Here is a 1,398-nt window from a genome sequence, read left to right on the forward strand (position 1 = left end):
AAAAAAAAAAAAAAAAAAAAAAAAAACAAAGAGGAAGCATGATGGGAAAGAGGAAGGAAAAAAAAGAACATTTGGATAGACCAAATGAAACTGGGGAGATTCATATCACAGGAGCTTAATGCTTTTATAGTTAAACTTAATCTTACTGAAAATAGCAGGTTTAATGTACGTTTTTCCATTTAAGGTAGTTGCCCAGGTAGTTAAATATGTGTACCTACACAAAACAAGAATGAATGCCAGTCATGAATGTAAATGCTTTGGATGGGAGGTTTTTGTCGGGGATTTTTCTAGAAGAGAAAAGGTACAGGAATAGAGACAAAAAAGCTTGAGACAGAAGTTCATACCTCAAAAAAGCAGCTTTTCCTTTTGGCACTATTTCAGATGGTCGCAGTCCTGGCTTCTCTCAAGTAATACATGAAGACTGCTTCCAACCTGGAGATGACACAAACCTGCTTTCGTTCAAGCCACTATCACAGCTTTGAGCATCTTCAGTGTCCTCAGTAACATCTAGTCACGGCTGGGGAATAATCAAATAAAGCAAATTAAACGTTAAGAAGTATTATCAAATGAACAAAGCACAAAACATAATAAATAACGCCACTTTGCACGTTCGTACTGTGCACACACTTGACCATTGTGTGCAGTGCTGATCCTTCCGGTTTCAGAAAAGATACAGCTGAAAAATTTCGGAGACGCTAACGAAGATTATCAGCGGCCRGGACAGCCTCTGCGTGCAGAATGACTGAGCAGGCTAGGAGCAGCCAGCTTCCAGGGGTACCGAGGAGCCGCGAGCGACCGGCAGGACGCTGCGAATGGCGATGCGCTGCTCTTTGCCTCTCCCAATGCAAGACCAAAGGGTTACCAAAATGGAAGGGGCAGGTGGCAGGTTTAAAGGGAAACACGTGGTTCTCCCCCAAATACTAACTGAGCCAGAAACACGGTTGGCTGAGATCTTGTGCACTCTTAAACTCTGCGTGTCAGGACATGGAAAAAGAMAACTCCTGCATGAACAGGACTTCACGGAACAAGAAATACACTGGGAATTACTCCGTACATAGACGCTATCCCTTTCCGAAGAATCCCCCAAATGCAGAGAATTGACCCCCCCGCCAGCGCTCGCCTCACCCCGCAGGCCGGGAGGGCAGGGAGCGAGGCCCAGCAGGGCCGCGCCGGGCGCAGCACCCCCCTCCCGCGGCGGCCCCGCCCCGGGGCCGTCGCTGCGGCGCGGCCCGGGCCCAATGGCGATCATGGCGGGGCGGGGAAACGGGGCCTGCGCGGGGCGCGGGTTAAAAACAGCTGGGGAGGCGGGAGAAGGGGCGCGGAGATGGCGGCGGCCGGGCGGCAGCGGGAGCTGGACAACGTGAGCGCGGGCGGGAGCGCGGCCGCGCAGCACAGGCC

General features: G+C 51.1%; 1 protein-coding gene across 1 annotated transcript in view; it reads left to right on the forward strand.

Annotated features, from left to right (window-relative positions):
* Window positions 1–1,310: 1,310 nt before the first annotated feature.
* Window positions 1,311–1,398, forward strand: part of TMEM192 (transmembrane protein 192) — a 17,880-nt gene continuing 17,792 nt past the window's right edge. The window contains exon 1 of the mRNA XM_085319831.1: window positions 1,311–1,360. Coding sequence (XP_085175957.1) covers window positions 1,325–1,360 — 36 coding nt within the window. The 5' untranslated portion in view covers window positions 1,311–1,324. The remainder of the gene's footprint in view (window positions 1,361–1,398) is intronic.

Source organism: Rhea americana, unplaced genomic scaffold, assembly GCF_003343005.1.
Source record: "Rhea americana isolate MKP2758 unplaced genomic scaffold, rheAme1 scaffold_60, whole genome shotgun sequence".
Lineage (NCBI taxonomy): Eukaryota > Metazoa > Chordata > Aves > Rheiformes > Rheidae > Rhea > Rhea americana.